A 20,724-nucleotide genomic window follows, 5' to 3' on the forward strand; every position below is an offset into this window, starting at 1 on the left:
AAGCCCTCGAAGATAGAGCCCAGCCCAAGAGAAAGAAAAGTAGACTGTTTTTTAAAAAGTTTATTGGTGATGACTCAAAAGGGTGTGGGGTGGGAAGGCTGAAGTCGGGGCTACGTGGGCCGCCCCTCATCTTCCTGCTGCATCTGGGCAATCAGCTGCTGGCGCTCAGCGGCCTGGCGCATGCGCATCATGACCAGACTCTCATAGTCCCTTTCTGACAGCACTGAGCCCTGGGGACAGAAGAGACAGGAGTTAGGACATCAGGGCACAACCCCACAGATTACAGACTCAGTACAGGGCCATGTCAGAGCCAAGTCTAAAAGCCAAGGAGGGAAGGGCAGAGGAAGGGAAGGACCCAGACATCTTTCATTCCAACTCCGCCAGGAGCCTTCAGAGAAAGCAGCCCTGTGCTCCCCAGGCTGCTTCTCCACTCCCCTTCAGCTCCCTGCAAGCTCCCTTTACACTGGAAACCATCTACCTACATCCTGCTCTGATTCAGTCCTTGTCAATCACTTCCCCATGTGTGGGCCTGGCCCTACCCCTTCATTTCCTCTCAGCCCTTTATCTGACACTCTTCCCCTCCACCCACGGCTAGCCTGGCAGGTTTCCAGCAGAGGATGTCTGTGGTGCTGGGATCCCCAGGCTCTGCTGGACAGGGACCAGAGCACTTCCCCATGGTCTGCTGAGGGTACAGAAGGAGGCCTTGCCCCACACACAACCTCAGAGAGCCCCAACCTAGCCAAAAAGGCAAGCATGAGTCCAGCTTGCCTCTAAGGACACAGACCACATCACTATAGTGCAGGGTCCTTCGCTTGCTTTTATGATCTTGCGAGCTATGCAGGGGACGGAGGAAGGCTGCCAAGGAGCCAAGGCTGTGAGAAGTGAAGCAGCCTATGGCAGGCAGAGCACTGCACTGCCAAGCTCACATTCTGTCAAGAGCAGCGCTGAGTCAGACCATTTCCTCCCTGAGCACAGCTGGAGCTGTGATACCACTGGTGATTCCATAGCTGATTAGAGATGGAAGCCCATCTCTCTAATGAAGGCAAGCGGGACAGGGCTTGCAAGCACGGTGTCCTGCAGGGGACACCCACATTGGTGCCCTCCCACAGAAGAAGGCTTGGAAGTCAGTGACCCAGGGAATAAGCTGGGAGTGGCTGAAATTAGGCTGCCCTGCCTGTCCCTGGCTAACTTGTTTGTAGTAAAGGGGTGCGGATAAAGAGGAAGTGATATACAGCCTGGTCCCCTCTCTACCTCCCCCACCACTAGAAATAGCCCCTACCTTCCCTCTAGCCACTGGCAACTCCTGGCAGCCTCCCTATACTGCTCCCATCCATTAGAGGGTCCCCAAATGAGCCAGAGAGAGAGGCCGGGGGCATCCTAGGAGCAGCAGGGCACTGGCCTTCTGCTGGGGTGAAGAAAGGAGAAAGCTGAGCAGACATTCTGATGCCCAGCTGTGAGGATGCTCCTTCCCCAAGCTTGTATTGCTCTCCCAAGAACACTTCAAGTCACCCTGGCATGCCCCCAGCACCTTGGGAGGAGCAAGCCCTGTTGTTAACTGTTCCCCGTTTTTAACACACCCTCCACATCCTTCTCCACCATTCCTGTGGCCTGGCTAATGAGGGCCTGTCACCCAGCCTGGGGGCTGAGTCACCCACACCAGCAGGTCTCCTCTCTCTCTCTCCCCTAACAACTGTTCCAAAAGTTGCCTTTCAATTAGTACTACCTCCTTGGGCTCCTCCCAGAGACATCTGGGGCCAGGGAGCCAGGCAGGCCTGCTGAGGTCATGGTGGCTGAGCACTGACTAGAAAGGAAGTAACCCGGTGACACACCAAGCAGGGCTGTCCCCAGACCAGTCCCAGAAGAATCTGAAGCGTCCTACTGCCCTGGGGTGTTGGTCACAGCTGCCCCAATCTCAGCCTGTGGATGCTGCAATTACCTCAGAGCCTGAAACTGGCTTCCCACCTGACTGAGTCAGCTGAAAACAAAACACATCTCTACCACACGCTGGCACAAACAGCCAACCCACTAATCAGAGTCCCCAGATGCTGGCAGACAGAGCACAGCTCTACACTGGCCAGGAGATCGACACATGCCAGGGACCACCAGAGAGCGCTTGAGCAGGGCCCAGCTGCTGCCTGCCTGAGGAAGGAAGGAGGGTTCCCCTGCCGGCGCTCCAGCCCTGCCCACCGAGAAGCTCTCCCTCAGCCGGATCTGCTCCTGTCCTGCCCTGTAAGTACTGCTGCTTCCTTGCTTCCTTTGGGGTTTTCCACATGCCGCCAATCAAGTAACCAAGCTGCTCTTCTCCAGGTGGGAGCTTGCAGCGCTCTCATCTAGAGGAAGTCTTCCTCCTGCTAGACTTGTCTCACCACCCAAGACAAAGACGAAGGTCCACCTTCAGCAGAAACGCACAGCCTCGGCTGCGAGCCCTTGAGGGGTGTCCCCCTGGTTGCTGGCATTCGGAACTCCAGCACAAAGTCACTTGCTCAGCCCCTTTGTGGGGCTTCCCAGATGCCAGACTCACTGGATGACTCTCAGGAACTCCATGGAGACTTGGCGGAAAGGCTCCTTCCGCAATGCCTCCTTTTTCAAGCGAATCACCCTGGGGCGGCCTCGGAGGCTGCAGCGGCAAGGCAGCGTACTTAGCCAGGCCAGCACTGCTGGTGGTGACCACGAGGAGTACAGCAACCGGGAAGTCATCCGGGAACTTCGAGGGAGGCCAGATGGCCGGCGCCTGCCCTTGTGGGGGGATGAGCATCCCCGAGCCACCCTACTGGCCCCACCCAAGCCCCCACGCCTCTACCGAGAGAGCTCCAGCTGCCCCAACATTCTGGAGCCCCCAGCAACCTACACCACTGCCTACTCGGCCACCCTGCCTTCAGCAATCTCCCTGACAGGGCCCCTCCACCAATGCTCAGAGGAGGGCCTTTTGGACACTCCCCATTTCCCGAGGACACCTACTCCAGATCTCAGTGACCCTTTCTTCTCCTTCAAAGTGGACCTTGGGCTTTCACTCCTGGAAGAAGTTCTACAGATACTAAAGGAACAATTCCCAAGCGAGCCTCACTTCTGAGCCGGTAAGGGTAAGAACTGGGGTGACCAGGAGTGGAGCCTGGGACTCAGGGAAGGAAGGGACAATGTGGACTAAGGAAGAGGTGGGGACCAGAAGCCACAGTTCTCCCTGCCCTCTGGCTGCTGACCAATCCTTCGCGTCGCCCAGAGTGAAGGGACAAAAGCCAGCCGGGAATGTATGGGAGTCACTTTCTGGCAGGAGCCCCGGAGGAAGCTGGAAAGGCCAGGAAAAGGAAGCCACAACCTGCAACCACAAGAACTAGTCAGAGGTCAGTGGAGAGACAGGGCAGCACAGGGGCGAGCCAGGGAGTAGGCTCAGACTGGGCAGAGCAGACAGTGGCATGCATGGACCAGCCTCTAAAGGTCGCATCAACAGAGAAGTCACAGGACAGTCTAGGAAGATGTAGTCTAACTGAGATGAGAGGAAAGTGGAGAGGTCCGAGAGACAGGGCTAGAAAAGTTACCACTTACTGCACAGGACTGTTTAATGAAGGAAAAGCAAACTAAAAATTCAGCTCCAGAGGCTGGGGGATTGCTCCCTGGATGCAGTGCTTACTGTGCAAGCAGGAGGGCCTGAGTTTGGACTTCCAGTACCAGCATTAAAAAGGTGGGTAGGTGCGCTAGCCCATCTGGTGCTCGGGGTGCAGAAACTAGGGATCCCGGGGCAGCTGGCTGGCTAGATAACAAAATCAGCACAGTTCAGGCCCAGCAAGAGAGCCTGCCTCAGTAAATAAAACATGGAAAACAACTGAGAAAGACACCTGAGATCAGCCTGTGACCTCCACTTCTCACTCACTCACACACACACACACACACACACACACACACACACACACTCACACTCATACATATGCACCATACAGACCCAAACACAAATAAAAATTCAGTTACTTTTCATCCTAGTCAATTTTTTTTTGAGACAAGGTCTTGTATGTAAGTGAGGGTTGAACTTCTGATCCTTGCACCTCCACCTCCTAAGTGCTGGGATTACAGATGTGTGTCACCACACCCAGATTTTTGGCACTGGGAATCAAATCTCGGGCTTCATGCATGCTAAGCAAGTATTCTACCAAGAGCCACATGCCAGCCCTCTAGACACATTTTAAAGATGTTTTTAAAGATTATTCTTGGGGTTGGGGATTTAGCTCAGTGGTAGAGCGCTTGCCTAGGAAGCGCAAGGCCCTGGGTTCGGTCCCCAGCTCCGGAAAAAAAAAAAAAAAAGAAAAAGAAAAAGATTATTCTTAATTGAGTGTGTGCATGCCTGCACGAAGTATATGCATGTTCCTGCAGAGGGCAAAGACTTAATGCTCCTGGAGCTAGAGTTACAAGCAGTTGTGAGCTACCTGATGTAGGTGCGAGGAATTGAACTCAGGGCCTCTAGAAGAACAGTAAATGTTCTTAATTGCTGAGCCATCTTTCCAGCCCACTTAGGCACATTTTACATCAACAGCCACACCTGACTGACAGCTACTGACAGAGCATAAACACTGACACTGTTAAACCAGCGTCCACTGGATGGCGCTGGATGGCCAGACACAGTGTAACCATCAGAAGCATGGGTAAGGAAAGGAAAGATGCCAGCCTTGGGCTGCAAGTGCAGGAGGGGCTGACAGAGCAGGAGAGGTAGGCAGAGGAAAATGCAGGGGAAAGGCCCAACATCATTAGCAAACAGAGCACGAGACTCAAGCTACCCACAGATCTGTGAGCGATCCCAGCGCTCGAGGAAGAAGCTCCTGGAACCGGCAGTTGTAAAGGAGAGCTCTGGGGACTTCCACAGGCACTGTGGATGGGAGCCTCTGGGAAAGGCTGCAGAGACCGTAGAGAGGAGAACCTCACCAGGGAAAGGACAATGCACCACCAAGAGGCTCCACAACCCTCCACAGGCCGGGGGCGGGCGGTGGGGGCTTTGCCTTGCCCAAAACAGACTAAAGCTATGAACTGTGCTACTACCCTGTCCTGTGGCTTGGTCAGATCTGAATTTGGAGCCCAGAAGCACTGGACCATGTGGGTCTGGCCTTCAGGCCACTCAAGTGTGAAAGAAGGGTAAAGGAAGCTGTGACACACACTGCCTCACAAATCCACATCTGTGACATCTCTTTCCTGCTCTCGTGCAGAGGCGCCCAGATTAAAGCCTCCTCTGGAAACAGGAGGCAACCAATAAAGGTTTTTCTTATTTGACCTACAGAGTATGATCTTTGATGTGAAATGCTGAAACTTACTAGTGAGGAACGAGGCTTCTTTGATGCTAGAACTTTGGTTTATTTAGAAACAAACACGGCAATATGAATGTTTTCATGTTAATCCCACGTGTGAGAGGGGGCTGCTCCAGATCGCCCACAGCAGCTGACTATGCTTTGCCTCGAGCTCAGCAGGGGTGTGGTTCTCCCAGCTGCAGATAGTTTCTACGATCCTGTGACATTTGAAATTCGGGAGCCTTTTCAGAGAGAGTATAAATGGCAGGGCCTTGAGAGGCAGGGTAGTTTGTTAAGCAATCGTGTGCAAAGAGGAAACAGCAATGAGAGATGTCCTGACTGATGAAGCTTCCTGGTGCCCTAGTCAGGGATCTCGCTCCTCCCCTCTCTATCCTTCCTTCCTCTATCTAGTGTTAGAAGGTTGAGCAGGTGGAAGGAAAGGGCTGGAGAAGGATGGAAGAAAGAACCTACAAAGAGCAAAGACAGCTACAGGATCCTGAGCTCACCCACACCACTTCCTGTTCCTCCTCCACCAGGACCTGGGACACTGAATGAGAATGGCTGCCACAGATTCATGCGTTTGAATGCCTGGTCCCCAGTTGGTGGAACTTTTTGGGGAGGATTAGCAGGTGTAGCCTTGTTAGAGGAGATGTGTCATTCCAGGCCAGGTTCTGAAGTCCCAGTTAGCTCTCTCCCTGCCCTGTGGTTGTTACTTCAGTTTGTAAGCTCTCAGCTACTATTCAGGTGTCCTGCCTACCTGCCTGCTGCCATGCTCCCTACAGTAACGATAATGGACTCTACCCCTCTGGAACCATAACCCCCAAATTAAATGCTTTCTAAATTGCCATGGTCCTGGTGACAAAACGGTCATAGCAATAGAAAAGTAGCCAAGACTGACACACTTCCCCAAAGGTTCCAATCTCTCAGGCAGGTATCCTGAAAACTCTGAGAAGCTGTGGACATGCTGACAGGTACCCAGGCTGTTTCAGAGAAGGAGCTCCTGCCCCCAAAACAAACATCTCTCCAACAGGAACTCATGCCCCAACCTCTGCAGTCAGGCTAAAAAACTGGACCAAGAAGGACAGAGTGAACAAGTCATGGTGTTCTAAGGATTGGGGGGCAGCCCCAGGCCCACAGTTGCTAGAAAATTAGCACTTCACCACAAGTGGGGTTCCAAATATAGCACCCTAGGTTCAACATGGGACTCAATGTTATTTCTTGAGTCAGTTTGTGAGTGGGAAGATGGAGGCACAGCTGAAAAACAGAAGTGTGGGAAAACACCACTGCTCTGGCTGCCTGCCTTCTGCCTCTTCCCCAGCACTGGGTCTCCTGAAATCCTTTACACCATGGCCAAGAACAAAAGCCCTCTTAGTAGGTTAAGGGCTCCAACAGGAGATACATGTGAACGGTAAGCAAAGGCCAACGGGGGGCGGGGGGGGGGGAGGACACAAGGTAGGATAGGGTCCTCCGGAGCCTGGAGAGAAAAGGCATGAACAGAGAGTCCGCCTCCTGCCTGAGCTGGTGAACCCATCCCCACCCCCACCCCATTCTACTCGTATCCAGACTTGGGAAGAAAGAGCATGAGGATGGAGCAAAAGAAGGCCCAAACCCCAAGCAGACCCAGCTGGGTGACTCCTGGCTTTTTACCTTCGACAGTCCTGGGGGGCTGGGGTCCACTGTGCCCTGGGGCTGTCCCTCCAACCAGGAAACCTTCAGAGGGTTGTCAGCCAGGCCCACTTCATTTCTGACGGCCAGCTCCTGCCAAACAGAGTATCCAGTCTCTGTCCCATCCAATCCAGGTTTAAGGGGCTCTTTCTAGCCCGCAGAAAAACTAAACCAACATTCTAATCCTCCAAGCAGATCTGGGCGACTTCAGCGACCTGCAATTACTGGTATGCTGAAGTTCTGACCCTGGTGGGAGGGAGGAGGAGATGCACCTTCTGACTTGAAAACATAAAGACCACTCAGGGTGAGGAGGCCACGCTGGTGCGGAGTGGAAGGTGCGGGGTGGAGGCAGCCGGAGTAAAGTTAGCCAGGGCATTTTCCCATCCAATCTTGAAACCAGGGGAGCTTTGGGGAGATTCAACTCTTGAGCTGGCCTAACGATCCAGTGGCAGTGTGGTCACCCAATTAGGAGGACCCATGAAACTGGGACCCTGCTCAGAATGATGGGACTGTCAGTGGCCCCCAAGCCCCATACAGCACTCACCGCCGCTCTGACAGTTGCAAACTCCACTATGGCGTTGCCTGCCTTCTTTTTGGAAAGTACCAAGTTGAGAACCTCCCCATACTGTGGGAACAAGAGAGCCATAGTAAGTTTAAATGGACATACAGCATGGCCCATTAGACTACAACACAACCTTGGAGCAAGATTGGAGAGGAAAGTAAGTTGTTTTCCTTTCCCCGTGGTACATAGGACAGGGAGAGATGAGCAGAGCACTGAGACCTAGGCTAGCACACAGCTCAGCTGAGAGACCTAGGCTAGCACACAGCTCAGCTGAGAGACCTAGGCTAGCACACAGCACAGCAGTGGTCTCAACCTCTCAAAGCAGAGGGTGTCCAACAGCCACCTCCTCTCCCCAGCACAGCCAGCTAAACCTTGGGCCTCAAGGTAAGGGCTAGGCTGAGGCAGGGAAGGAGAGCCGACATATAATTACAAATGATGGGAGAACTGGCCTAGGGGAGTCTCTACACTCATCCATGGTTAGGAGACAGGCAAGAAAAGGTGGAGTTCAGGGTATTTGGGCTGCCTCGGCTAGGAGATGGGAGGTGGTGATGTCCCTGGAGCATACCTTTTGTAAAAGCCTCAGGAGGATGTCTCTGGAGTAGCCACCCTGGGACTCATCCTCCTTCTTGCACTTCCACTTCAGCTACAAAGACAACACCAGTATCAAGCACACCAGACCACACAAGTGAGCCCCACACTCTAGGCAGACCTGCTGCTCTCCAGGGTCTGGTAATTTAGGCCGCCCAGACCACATTCCCTGTGGACACAGAGCAGCAGCCTGACCGGTCTTATTGGCACTGTGTACTCTAAGTACCCGCCTCAAACGACTTGGAGGTTGCCTTGCCCACACCTGCCGATGTTACAGTCACTGGTGTGGCAAGCTCTGAGAAGCAGCCCTAGGGTCCGGGCCCAGGATGATGGAAGGATGGGCAGTTATCCAGGGAAACGCCTGCTCTCGCTGAGTTGCCAGACTGTGATCACAGATACTGCAGACTCACCTTTAGTTTGGGGGTTCCTTTGCCTTCTGTATTTTCGGTTCTTCCTGAAAATATTGGGAAAAGAAGAAAAGTAAAATTTTGGAGTTCAAGGTCTCACAAAGCCGGAGGACTGGCCTATGAAGGCTCTTCATGTCCAAGGGTGATGCCTCCCCTGTCCTGGTAAAGGGTCTTGTGGGGAAGCTCCATGCTATCCACCCCATTGCCTCTCAGCCACTTCATGAAGGTTGCCTGTTCGCTCTCACGAATGAAAAACTAGGAACATGCCCTAGAGGTCAGAGGCAGACACAGACCACTCGGTTCCTGAGGCCAGGTACCCCAAGGCCTTTCCCTGTTGGGGGAATGAAGGGAAAGGGGATGATAACAGGATATTATTTATTTATTTATTTGTTTATTTTTTAAGATTTATTATATACAAGTACACTGTAGCTGTCTTCAGACACACCAGAAGAGGGCACCAGATCTCTTTACAGATGGTTGTGAGCCACCATGTGGTTGCTGGGAATTGAACTCATGACCTCTGGAAGAGCAGTCGGGTGCTCTTAACTACTTAGCCATCTCTCCAGCCCGATAACAGGATATTTTAAAAAGGAGTAGGGGATACAGGATGGTAGGATACAAGGTAGATAACTAAACCTACCAAACTGTTTAGGATAGTTAGCAAGTTAGTAGTTAGTCACCTATAAATAATCTTGCTTGTAGTCTTGTTAGGTACTTACTAGTTTACTTAATTATGGAAATAAGCTTTATTTAGTCTCTTGTAGATGTTTTCAAAGTTTAGCTGATAGTAAACAGCTAGAAACGAGCATTGTTTGTTCAGATATTAGATAGATAGATAGATAGATAGATAGATAGATAGATAGATAGATAGATAGAGGATAGATAGAGGATAGATAGATGGTCTAAATACTTCAGAGAACTACAGAATATAGCATTTAAGCTGTTTTCATAATAAAAGGTTTTTCTGACAGAGAGACCCTGGCAGCACCCCAATCTATTTCAAAGAAGATAATGTTCATTGAAGAATCTCCACCTGGAGTTTGCTTCATTTGTGGCAAAGATGGCCACTGGGCAAAAAACTGCCCTTACCTTAACTGATGACAGCATACTGTCCAAACTGTGGACAGGTAGGGCACTGGAAAGTTGACTGCCTAACTTCGCAGAGACAAGGTAGGCTAGTCCTTCAAAATTCTTGCTTTGCAGAAAAGTATGTCAATCTTCTGTGCCTATCGGCCAAAGATGGATGCCCCAGTGACACAGAGGAACCCTGGATGACTGTGTGGGCAGGCAGCAGTCTCTGTCATGTCTACAGCTTGGAAAGCTGCGCTCTCTGCACGTCCGTTTACTCAGTCTCTGATGTGGCTAGTTATAGTCTTACAGTTTTCCTTATTAAAGACATTAAAAATTTTATGTTGAACAGGATCTAATAAAATGTTCTAGGGTCTAAACTCACCAGGTAGGACAGATAGTGGGGTACTTTCTCCAAGGTTGTCAAGTAAATTGACAAAGACTGAACATTGTAAATATAATTCTTTTTTTTTCCTTTTTTTCCCCCCATGTGAAGAGGTTTAATGAGTGAAGAAGAGAGGAGAGGAGAGGGCGGCCATGAGCACGTGGAGGGAAGGGGGTGGGTGGATAGAGAGAAGGGACAGGGAAGAGGGAAAGAGAGCAGAGAAGCAAGAGCATAAATATAATTCTTTTTTTTTTTTTTTTTTTTTTTTGTTCTTTTTTTCGGAGCTGGGGACCGAACCCAGGGCCTTGCGCTTCCTAGGTAAGCACTCTACCACTGAGCTAAATCCCCAGCCCCCATAAATATAATTCTTAATTGATAGTTCTCATAATTGTTCTTATTGTATATAGTTTATTGATATTAGAGAAAAGGTTTTTTTTTTTGATTAAAAGGGGTTAATATAGTGGGAATTTTTGGTTTCTTTAAAAACCCAGTTATGGTATGTGAATATGTTTTTGTTTAAATCCCAGGTGTGGGACAAGAGGCTGCCTTACAGCAAGTGACTGACTTGCCTTGTGTCTTAGCAGGGGTGTGATGCTCGCCAGCTGCAGACAGTTTAATTGTGGGGACTCTGGAGAGCCCCACAAGGCCTGAGGTGGAGGCTGCTGCTCCCCCTGCTGCTTCTGGTTGTTATTTGACCAGAAGTTGGAGATGTCCTGATGAGGAAGATTGACTTGCCCCACGGAACACAATGTTCATAATCAGCAGGAATTAGCCTATGGAAGACTGTGTCCCTTTCCCCTCTAACCTTTCTCTCCTACCCAGTGTTAGGGGTTGGGAGGGATTAGGGTGAATAAGGGTGGGAAGGGTGACAGGTATAAGAACCCAATAAATTAGCAAAACAAATAGCCAACATCCCCTCCAGATCTGCTCTGGAACCGAGACCTGTAAAAAGCACAAATCGGTGTGCCATATAGGGTGCTGTGGAACACCATGGGTATCCACAGGGTCAGGTAGGTGGAGCCTCCATAGCCACTCCATGAAGCAGCCAACTTCAACTGAGAGGCCACTCAGTACCACGAGATAAGTGCACTCCTCTCACCTCTCAGCCTCTGTTCTCGGTCCTGGCGGATCTGCTCCTGGATCAGCCTTTGCTGCTCTTCCAGTTGACGGGAACCCTCTTCTCGAAGGCGAGCAATCTGCAGAGCAGGAGGCGGAGGGGTGACAATTCTGGGCGGACCGAGTTCCAGGTTGGCTCACCTTGTAAAGGTCCCTGAGAGGCTCCACCTGCAGGCTAGGGCTCAGCAACCTGCGGGTGGGACAAATCACCCAGCTCCCACAGAAGAGACAGCGAGCATGCTCTCCCTACACACCAGCTACTCACCCTCAGGCCGGGGCGTCTGGATGCTTACCTCCTGCTCTAGTGTGGTGGTGCTCCTGCTCTCCTCCTCTTCCTCAGTACCCTGGGCCTGGGCCTGCCGCTCCCTGGCTTCCAGGTCTAGGCATAAGGGTTGAGTGGACCAATTTCTAGTCTCATGTCAATTATGGCCTCAGCCCACCCCAGCTCTGGCTGTTTTCCCAGCACCTCAAACAGGATGGGCACCATACAGCAGCCCCCCCTATCTCTTGCTGTGCCCAAACATCCCCAGCTACTTTTCACTGCAAAGGGACATACACAGAAGAGACATGGGCTCCAGCCAAGCAGCCACAGGGGTTTAAAACAGCTCACGCTGACCAAGCAGGTTCTGTCCATGGAGTGAACAGAGTACACAGGTGCGTGCTGTGCCAGCGGCAGGCACAGGGCCTTGTGTCAGAACTGCCTGTGGGTGGAGCTGCTTGCCCTGTCACTGTGATTTGGCACTGCACTGCAGCCTGGGCCGTGCCTCAGTTCATCTCCCATCCCTGAACTCAAGTTGTCACTGTGTCCCTTCCTCACTCTCCTCTGCCAAGCTTCACTGTGGCCTGAGTTCTGGTGCCCTCTCCTCAGACAGGAGATGCTGCTGGCATAGTCCACAGCCCAACAGAAGACTGTCAGGCCAACTGTCGTAACAAACCTTTCTCTCGGGCTTGGGACTCACTCTCCTCTCTGCCTACCTGATTCACCTGGAAGTTCCCTCCTTTTGCCTCTTCTGGTGTGTCTGAAGATGGTTATCGTGTACTCATATAAATAAAATAAATCTTTAAAAAGTTCAACTCTACTTGGCTCCCTTGGAGCTCTGGAGAAGCGTCCCAGAGTACAGGGTGGGTAGGCAGGGGCTGGACTGAGTAGAAAAGGGGGAGCCTCCACTGGAGGTCAGAACACTGACTTCACCCACGCTCAGGTAGGTCCCCATTCCGGCAAGCGTCTGGACTTTAGAGATATGTCTATTGTTACTTTGATGTGCACAGGTGTTCTGTCTGCATGCACTCTCTGCATGCCTGGTACCTACAGAAGTCGGAAGACAGTACCAGATTCCCGGAACTGAGTTACAGATGGCTGTGGGCTAGGAGTCAGACCTGGGCCCTCTGCGTGAGCCACATCTCCAGCCCTAAGTGGCTTAACTTTAGTAATAAATCTAGTAAACTGATAGCATTTCTGAGAGTGCCTTTAGGACCCAGCTTTGCCAAACAATTTTGCCAGGACCTGGGAAAGGCTCTAAAAATCAAGGTAAGGGAGACTCACAGCAGCAAGGGAAGCCAGAGGCCAGCCAGCCTGGCAAGGTCACCTACCAAGCTTCACTTTCTTCCTTTTCTCATCAAGTCTCTGGGTCCTCTCTGCAGCCTGCTTCCTGGCTTTCCTCACCTTGTCATATGCAGCCTGACCAGAAAACAAAAACAAAACAAACAAACAAAATAGAGTAGAGTCAGCTAAAGAAAAAGGGCAAAGCTCCAGGCATTTTCCTGGCCCCTGCCCCAACCCAGAGTTATTGGATTTCTCATATCCTAGAGTTAGTGAAGCCTGTCCCACCCACCCCCACCCCAACCTCCCTCTTAGCTTCTGAGATTCACAAAATTAGGTCCATTCTAGGCAGCAGTAGTCTCTAGTGCCTGGGGACAGCCAGTTAAAGACTGTGGTACTTACCCTGGCTGCAGCATCAGTCAGTACCTCCAAGGCCTGGGACAGCTGGTGGAAGAGTTCAGCTACACACAAGGACAAGAAAGAAAGAAATGGAGTCAGATGTGACGATGCTGTGCTTCCTCAGTGGGATTCTTCAAAGCAGCCAATACCAACACACAGCAGGCCAACAGCGAATGGCAAGTGCGCTCCCAACCGACGGGATACCCCCACCATCTGAAGCCAAGCCTTTCACCACGCGAGGCAGGTCACGTGTGTCTACACCCACAGAACAGTCAGGCAGAGCTGAGTTCAGGGGAGCTCAGGGGAGTTCCTCCCCAGGTCCTGAGAGTCTCACCTGCTCTGGGGTTATCTGGATTTTTGTCTGGGTGGCAGGAGAGTGCTTTTTGCCTGTAGGCCTTTTTCACCTAGAAGAGTCAAGGAAACAGAATCAGTCACCCTCCCTGAGGGACAAGGGAAAGAAACCTAAGCGTTGTAATAATCAATCTTTGCCACCTAAACGAGCCTGTGGCTCCCTTTCCACAGCCCCCATGACATTTGAAATAAAGAAGGCAAAGGCCATGGAGGGGCTGCCACTGACATCCAGCAGTCTCCTCACTTGATCCTGGTCTCACTCTTGGTGGGCACGGAAGCTGCAGCAACCTCCTGACAGAAACTGTAGCTGCTAAGTTTTGCTATCCACACTTCTTTACTTTTCTTTACCTCGTGTTCTTGCGTGTGCTTGCGTGTGCTTGCATGCCACAGTGCGCAGGTGGAAATCAGAAGACAGCACGTGGGGTTGGTTGGTTCTTTTCTTCCACCATGTGGGTTCCCAGGATGATTCAGGTGGTCTGGTGAGGTGCCTTTACTCACTGACCCATCTTGGCCACCTTATCTGTTACACTTTAAAATATACTTTCCCTCTGACAGCCTAGGAATTTAAACTTGGGAGGAACGACTAAATATATAAAGAAGCTCAATGCGACAACAGTTAGTAGAACTACCCAAACCTCTACCTCCGGGGTGCCCATTAAAAACACGACAGTACGGGGTGGGGGATTTAGCTCAGTGGTAGAGCGCTTGCCTAGCAAGCGCAAGGCCCTGGGTTCGGTTCCCAGCTCCGGAAAAAAAAAAAAAAAACCAAAAAAAAAAAAAAAAACCACGACAGTGGCCGGGTGTTATGGTAGCATGTGCCCATAAACCCAGCTCTCAGGAAGCAGAAGCAGGAGGTCAGGAGTTCAAGATTGTCCTGGGCTATATCTAATGCGTTGCAAGCCAGCCTGGGTGACATCTTGAAATCAAAACAAAACAAAGTAACCACTATAGGGGCTGGGAGCAAGGGGCTGGGGGCTGGGGACCGGAGAGATGACTCAGTGGGTGAGGGCACTTGCTGTCAAGTCAGACATTATGAATTCAATCCCTGGAACCACAAGTGGAAAGAGAGAACCAATTCCTACAGGTCGCCCTCCAACCGTCACAACCACACCATAGCACATACACATATGTACTCCTACACACAACACACAATAAATACCATTTTAAATTCATTTTTTGGGGGGACAAGTTCTCTCTACATAGCTCTGGCTGGCCTGGAACCCACACAGACCCTCTGCCTCCTGAGCCCTGAGACTAAAGGTTATTAAAGGTGAGAACCACTACATCCAGCTTAAAAAATTAGGAGAAGGGCTGGAGAGATGGCTCAGTGGTTGGGAGCACCGACTGCTCTTCCTGAGGTCCTGAGTTCGAATCCCAGCAACCACATGGTGGCTCACAACCATCTGTAATGGGATCTGATGCCCTCTTCTGGTGTGTCTGAAGGCAGCTATAGTGTACTCATATACAATAAACAAAATCTTTTAAAAAAAATTAGGAGAAAAAAATCAGTACTCAAAACTATGTATACAATAACATTCTAGGGTTGGTCTGTTTTTCCTTTTTTTTATTTGTTGTTCAAGACAGGGTTTCTCTGTGTAGCCCTGGCTGTCCTGGAACTCACTCTGTAGACCAGGCTGGCCTCAAACTCAGAGATCCACCTGCTTCTGCCTCACAAGTGCTGGGATCAAAGGTGTGCCCACCACTGCCTAGCTTGGCTTTAACAATGAAAGTAATTAACTCTGAACAGTTACCGACTCCTGGTCAGGCACACAGCGCTTTTTCCTCAGAGCATCAGAAGCACTCTGAGAAAGTGATGAGGAACGACAAGGCCTGTAACCCAGGCTGGGAGGATGAGGCAGACAGGCTGTTCGTGTTTGAGACAACACTGGGGTACAAGGTGAGCTCTACAGACTTTGTCTCAAAAAAAAACAAAAAACAAAAAAACAAAAACAAAAAACCAAAAAAACCCAGAAAACAAAAATACCCAAAAAACTATTTCTAAAGGATGGGCGGGGATGGGGTGTGGTAGGGGGAATCGTAGGCACAAAAGGGGTGGGGTTCCAACAATGATTTGATGTGATGTAAAACCAAGCTAACTGAATTTACTGTGTAGTCCAGGCTGACCTTAAACGTACCCTGTTCCTGCACAGCCTCCCAAGTGCTACAACTACACCCACCTACCACCAGGTCAAACTCTAGCATTTCTTCTATTTGCAAAATTAAAAGGCAGGGCCTGGAGAAATGGTTCAGTGGTCAGGAGCAGTTGCTGCTCTTATAATAAACTGGGCTCAACTTCCGAGCACCCAAGTGGTTACTTGGCTGTAACTCTTAACTCCAGGGGATCTGGTGCCCTCTTCTGGCCTCTAGAGATACTGCATGCACATGCACAGACATGCCTGCAGGTAAAACACAAAAATAAGTGAACCAAAGCTGGCAGAGGTTCTTTCACATATGGCCTGCTTAGACGTTTCCAGGAAAAGGTGGTACAGAATCACAGAACCCCACTCTGCTTCTGAGGTCTCTGCATCTCACTTGTGTTCTGTACAGGTTACCTGCTGCTTAAACTCCAGGGGGAGCAGCTCAGCACTCTGGCTTCCTGGCTTCTCAGAGAAAACTAACATCACCTCTGCACTCAAGTGAGCTAAATAAGGACCTTCAGAGGCAGGTGGTCAGCATCTCCCAGGGGAGTTCGCCGGACTCCCAACTACGTCAGTACGGAGCCCGTGATTTCTGCGGTTGTGCTGCCACCTGCTGGGCGGAGCCAGTCCCACACCTATACCTGCCAGGGCTAGTCTGGTTTTCCGGATTGAACTTGGGCAGTGAGGGAACATTCATCCCTGTTGGTCCATCTTCCCAACTGCCTACCTATGCACACCCCAGACCACATGCTCATTACCCCAGCTCTCGTATTTAAAACATACAACAAGCTAAACATGAAGGCCTCACATCTGGAACCCCAGCTGTCAGGACACTGGGGCAAGAAAATCGGAAGCTCTGGACTAGACTAGGCTACAGAATGAGAACATAACTAAACACTCCTCCCCTCCAAAACCCAATACAACAATAAGGAAAGTGACGGCTTGCCAGGTGGTCTCACAAGTGCAATCCTGACCTCTGGGTTGCCTGGAATCTTTTTCCTCCACGGAGCCCACAGCTGCATTGCCCTTAATTGTTTTACTGGTGTTCTTGAGCCGGGATTTCACTGTGCTGACCTAGCTGGCCTGGAAGTTGATATGTAGATCTGCCTACCCTTTAGCTGTCAGAGATCTCCCACCTGTCTTCTCAGCTATAAAGATGGCCACCACCAGCCCCTGCCCCCACCTTTTATTTTTAAGCCAAGCTTTATTAACCATTTTCATATATATGCATATGTACATTTATATGTATGAAAATATATACAGTATTTTTTCCTAAGACAAGGTCTTGCTATGCAGCTCTGGCTGTTCTAGAACTCACTATGTAAACCAGATTGCCTTTGAACTCACAGAGATCCATTTGTCTCTGCCTCCCAAGTACTGGAGTAAAAGGTGTGTGCTACTATACACACACACACACACACACACACACACACACACACACACACACACATTTTAATTATCTTTAATCTTTTTTTTTTTTTTTTACAATCCTGTCATCAGCTCCCTCCCGGTCCACCCTTCAACAGTTCCTCATCCAATTCCTCCCCTACCCCTCCCCCTCCCCCTCCCCCTGAGGATGTCCCCACCCCTTTTCTTTTATATTTTAAGGCCCTTTATCTGTTTTATTTTCAGTGACCTGAAACTCCACAAAAATATATAAAGAAGCTGGTATGTGGGTGTGGTGGCACACACCTATAATTCTAGCACTAGAGAGACAGAGAGGATTGCCAAGAACTCAAGAGTTCAAGGCTTACGTGGTCTACATGATGAGTTTCAAACTATGTAGGTTAGGATTACATGGTGAGACTTTCAGAAATAAAACAAAAACTATATAGGTGGAGGCAGGAGGATCAAGGGTTCAAAGTTACCTCAGTTAAATCGTGAGTTTGAAGCCCCCTGTGTCTACATGAGGCCCCATCTCAAGAGAGGGAAGGAGGGAAGACCATAAAGAAACAAATTCATAAAAACAAAGGGCTGGCATGGAGGCACACTCATTTAATGCCAGCACGCAGCAGGCATATCTCTGTGAGTTCCAGGCTAGGGAGGGCTACAGAGGGAGACCCCGCCCCCAAAAGAAAAAATACATAAAATATGACTAATAACAAGAAAAACTTTGATCTCACAAAAATTAAACGCTATTTTCAGGGGTTGGGGATTTAGCTCAGTGGTAGAGCACTTGCTTAGCAAGCACCAGGCCCTGGGTTCGGTCGTCAGCTGGGAGGGGGCGGGGCTACTGACAAATAGAAAAGGACGTTAGCCTTGTGAGCTGGTTCAGGAGTTCAGAGCACCTGAGAGGGATCTTGGCTCAGCTCCCAGCACCCAGACTGCATGGTTCACCGTAACTCCAGTTTTAGGAGATCTAACAGCCTTTTTTGGCCTCTGCAGTTGGTACACATGCATATACTCAGATATACACGTAATATAAATAAATAAGTAAATATTTTGAAAAGAAAAAAGATATTTAATTTGGATCATAGAACTGGACCCTCAGGCCTAAGCAAGGGTCTTCTTTTTTTTAAAACAGGGTTGCATATAAAACACATCTGCTTAGAGCTTACTTCATAGCAGATGCTGGCCTTGAACTCCAGATCTTCCAGCTTCTCCTTCCCAAGTGCTAACTAGCAGTATGTACCACCAGGGTAAGTTTGTTTTTGCTTCTTCCTTTTTTTACTTTTACTCTTTTTCTTTTTATAAGCTTTTTTAAAAAAAGATTTATTTCTAGGGACTGAAGAGCTGGCAGTGGTTAAGAGCACTTGCTGCTCTTGCAGAGGACCTGGGTCCAGAGTTACCATAGCCCGGTCTTACAGGCACCAGGAACACAACTGGTGCACAGACAAATACACAGGCAAAGCAAACAGATAAAATTAAATGAATCTCTTTTTAAAAACAGATAAAAATCATTTTTATTTTTAAATTTTATTCACTTATGTATTTGTTTCATTTGGTCTTTTTGAGACAGGGTTTCTCTGTGTAACCCTGGCTGTTTGGAACTCACTCTGTAGACCAGGCTGGCCTTGAACTCAGAGATCCACCACCCTCTGCCTCCCAGGTGCTAGGATGAAAGGCAAGAGCCATCACCACCAAGCTAAAATAAATTTAAAACTTTTAAACATTAAAAAAAAATTTAACAATTAAAAATCAACATGGACAGGCTGGAGAGATGGCTCAGGGGTCAAGAGCACTGACTGGACTTCCAGAGGTCCTGAGTTCAAATCCCAGCAACCACATGGTGGCTCACAAGTCTCTGTAATGGGATCCGATGCCCTCTTCTGGTGTGTCTGAAGACAGTGACAATGTACTCACATAAAATAAATAAATCTTGGGGTTGGGGATTTAGCTCAGCGGTAGAGCGCTTGCCTAAGAAGCGCAAGGCCCTGGGTTCGGTCCCCAGCTCCGAAAAAAAGAACCAAAAAATAAATAAATAAATAAATAAATAAATAAATCTTTAAAAAAAGATCAACATGGACAAAACCAATCCTGTTGTGGTAGATGTTATTACCCTCCTGTGACACATGAGGAAACTGGCATAAGGAAGAGTTGATGCAATTATTATATTCAACAAAACCTATTCTAGCCAGAGATACAACTTAGAGGTAGAACACCCACCTAGCATGGGCGATGCCCAGCATCACACACATACAGAATACATCCAGTCAAATCTGTGGAAATGCTAGTGACGCCCAGCCTAGACACACCTTTTACCCCTCCCTGGCAGATAAAAACATAGAACTATTCACAGAAGAGGATTATAGTTGATATTTACTGTCTACAATGAGTTTAAGTAGTATAAGAACAATACTTATATATGACATATATTTTCAAATTTAGACTCCTCCTTATACTAACAGCAAGACTTTAGGCAAACCACTGAATCTCATTTGGACTCAGGCTCCCAAGCACCCACCCCTTAAGGCTAAGGGAGACGCTCCACACAAGTGCCTAAAACTACAGATGGTGCTGGGCACGTGCATCCCTGTGATCCCAGCATCTGAGAAGCCAAAGTGAAGGGATCAAAAGTTTACTCTACACCTCGAGCAACTTCAAGGCCTGCCTGAGCCAAATGAGACCTCAACAACAACCCAAAGCTGGGTGTGGTGGCACACACCTTAGATCCCGGCACACAGGAGGAAGAGGCCAGTGGGATGGAGTGGAAGACCCAAGCAAACAAACAATAACCCTTCCCTGCTCCTTCCTTGACAGCAGTCAGTCAGGCACTACAGCAGTCTAGGAGCCTGACCATCAGCCAGAAGTCCAGGAATGGACCCAGGTGAACCCAACCTGCATGGTCTGGATGGACAGGAATGGTTTCAGCCCTGCTGGAGGAAGTCCTAAAGTTCAGCCCGTGGAGCTCTGAGATAAATTCACTGAAAAATCACACACACACACACACACACACACACACACACACACACACACACACACGTTCATACATGTGTACACATGTGCTCACATATTCTGGTTTTTTTCAAGACAGAGCTTGGGTATACGGCCTGATCTGCCAGTGTGGCCACAAACCGACACCCAGGGCGCTGGCCAAGTCTGTCTGGATTAACTAGTTATTACTATATTTGGCTGCAAAGCCTGCCCTGGGCAGAGCCCATCCCTGTCACTGAGGCTGGAAGGCTAGTTTTGAGTTAGAACCAGTTGCCTGGACTTTGGTGCTTTCTTACAAACTGGATCCCAGCTCTGTCCAGACTGGAAGCTGAAGAATTTCTCTCCAGGTACACAACCCTCCTAAAGCCATCTGGCCTGGATTCTCAATGCTGCTTATTCAAGCTGGGGGCCTGGCAACCTTTATTCTCAGCGACTTCAGAGGCTGAGGCAGGAGTAGTAAATACTCAAGGCCTAGTTGGGTGTGCTGGCTCATGCCTTTAATCCCAGCACCCAGAAGGCAGATCTCTATGGGTTCCAAATGAGTTCCAAATCAGTCAAAGCTACACAGGAAAACTTTGTCTCAATGAGACAAAACAAAACAAAATTCAAAGTCTAAGTGGGCAATTTTGTGAAACCTTTCAAAATAATAAAGATATTAATGGCTGCAGATACAACTTTACTTTTGTCTTTTGTGTCGACTTTGCTTTTTGTCTTACTATGTAGCCCTGCCTGGGCAGGAACTTGCTATGTGGACCAAGCTAGACTAGAACTCACAGAGATCCACCTGCCTCTACTTCCCAAGTGCTGGGATTAAAGGAATGCATCACCGTGCCAGAAGGTTTTGGGTTTTTTGGAACAGTCTAATGAATC

General features: G+C 49.4%; 2 protein-coding genes across 4 annotated transcripts in view; one reads left to right on the forward strand and one right to left on the reverse strand.

The window, feature by feature from the left end:
• Positions 1-45: 45 nt before the first annotated feature.
• Positions 46-20,724, reverse strand: part of Dnajc17 (DnaJ heat shock protein family (Hsp40) member C17) — a 33,564-nt gene continuing 12,885 nt past the window's right edge. Inside the window, 10 exon segments of one of the 2 annotated variants that reach the window (NM_001191740.1) lie at positions 46-230; positions 6,909-7,019; positions 7,471-7,551; positions 8,054-8,131; positions 8,487-8,530; positions 11,036-11,132; positions 11,346-11,431; positions 12,643-12,730; positions 12,995-13,053; positions 13,326-13,395. In NM_001191740.1, the coding sequence (NP_001178669.1) occupies positions 111-230; positions 6,909-7,019; positions 7,471-7,551; positions 8,054-8,131; positions 8,487-8,530; positions 11,036-11,132; positions 11,346-11,431; positions 12,643-12,730; positions 12,995-13,053; positions 13,326-13,395 (834 nt within the window). In that variant the 3' untranslated portion in view covers positions 46-110. 2 annotated transcript variants of the gene reach the window in all.
• On the forward strand, positions 2,028-5,247 carry C3h15orf62 (similar to human chromosome 15 open reading frame 62). Of its 2 annotated transcripts, NM_001399847.1 has the most exon segments (2): positions 2,028-2,229; positions 2,308-5,247. In NM_001399847.1, a coding segment is annotated over 1 exon segment (528 nt). In that variant the 5' UTR covers positions 2,028-2,229; positions 2,308-2,542; the 3' UTR covers positions 3,071-5,247.

Source organism: Rattus norvegicus, chromosome 3, assembly GCF_021556685.1.
Source record: "Rattus norvegicus strain SHRSP/BbbUtx chromosome 3, alternate assembly SHRSP_T2T, whole genome shotgun sequence".
In the NCBI taxonomy this organism is placed as follows: domain Eukaryota; kingdom Metazoa; phylum Chordata; class Mammalia; order Rodentia; family Muridae; genus Rattus; species Rattus norvegicus.